Source organism: Sphaeroforma arctica, assembly GCF_001186125.1.
Source record: "Sphaeroforma arctica JP610 unplaced genomic scaffold supercont1.1253, whole genome shotgun sequence".
Taxonomy (NCBI): Eukaryota; class Ichthyosporea; order Ichthyophonida; genus Sphaeroforma; species Sphaeroforma arctica.
This window is the reverse complement of record NW_014039305.1, coordinates 10,278-11,269: the sequence shown is the minus strand read 5'-3', so window position 1 is coordinate 11,269 and position 992 is coordinate 10,278. Positions and strand designations below refer to the sequence as shown.

The 992-nt window shown below is 54.0% G+C and overlaps 1 protein-coding gene across 1 annotated transcript; it reads right to left on the bottom strand.

Annotated features, from left to right (window-relative positions):
* Nucleotides 1–173: 173 nt before the first annotated feature.
* SARC_10448 (hypothetical protein) lies at nucleotides 174–422 on the bottom strand (the record flags this gene model as incomplete). The annotated part of the gene is made up of 1 exon (XM_014295509.1): nucleotides 174–422. The coding sequence occupies one exon, from the start codon at nucleotides 420–422 to the stop codon at nucleotides 174–176; it is 249 nt and encodes an 82-aa protein (XP_014150984.1).
* Nucleotides 423–992: the final 570 nt, after the last annotated feature.

Sequence of the window (992 nt, the reverse complement as noted above, 5' to 3'; positions counted from 1 at the left end):
AAGAAGGGACCAGTTGGCCTATACCAGACCGTCGTCCAAGCATTCGCCTCCTTCGTAAGCTTTCCCACGTGGGGCTTCAACTCAGCCCGCAAAAACATGTGGTGTGTGACGTCTGCCATTTCAACCACGTAGCTAAGTGGTGCCTAAACTGACACCACCTTAGCCGGACCACCTCAGCATGTAGACAGATCATGGGACTTGCCACGTAAACTACACCAAACCTGAGCGCCCACCGGCAGCAATGGTACATCTTCGCACCTGATCTTGGCGCGACTCTGCTGATCGAGCTGAGCCCGCCGATCACGAACAGCCGCCAGAGCGTCACGAACCATAGCCTCCGTGCCCTTCTCAGATTCCAGCAGTGACAGTGCCCTGTCCTGCAGCTCCAACCGCTTCTGCCCGTTGAAGTCCTTGCCAGTCATATGAAAATACGGCGAGAACCCCGTGACCGAATTGCGCGTAACATTGTAGATACACACCATTTCATACACCAAGTGTAGCCACACATGCGGCGAACCATCCGCTGCTTAATCTCCCTGCGCAGTCAGTCCTTCATCGTCCTGATGAGTGTCTCTGGCCGCCCATTACTCGGATGGCGGTTCACCGTGATCCAGTGCGGCTCGATTTAACGGCGTTCACAGAATGTCGTCACGTCTCCATTCTGGAACTTTTTGTCCACATGCATCACTAAGCGAGCGGGAGAGCCCCAAGCCAATACCTGTTCCTCCATAAAGCGTACCACAAACACTCCATCCGCGTTCGGGCTGAAGACTCTTGCAAACATCATACGAGTCTGTGTGTCCGCCGCTAACAACATCTTGGCTGACCGTTCACTAAGTCAAAGTCCATGAAGTACATGCCTATCTCCCTCATGGGTTCCTCAGGACGTCTCGGTTGTTGGAGGAGGTCCTTCTCCTTCCCCAAGTCGTCTGAGATCGCTTGACAAGCATCCCAACTCTGACGCACGTGAATGCACATTTCCATCATGCCGC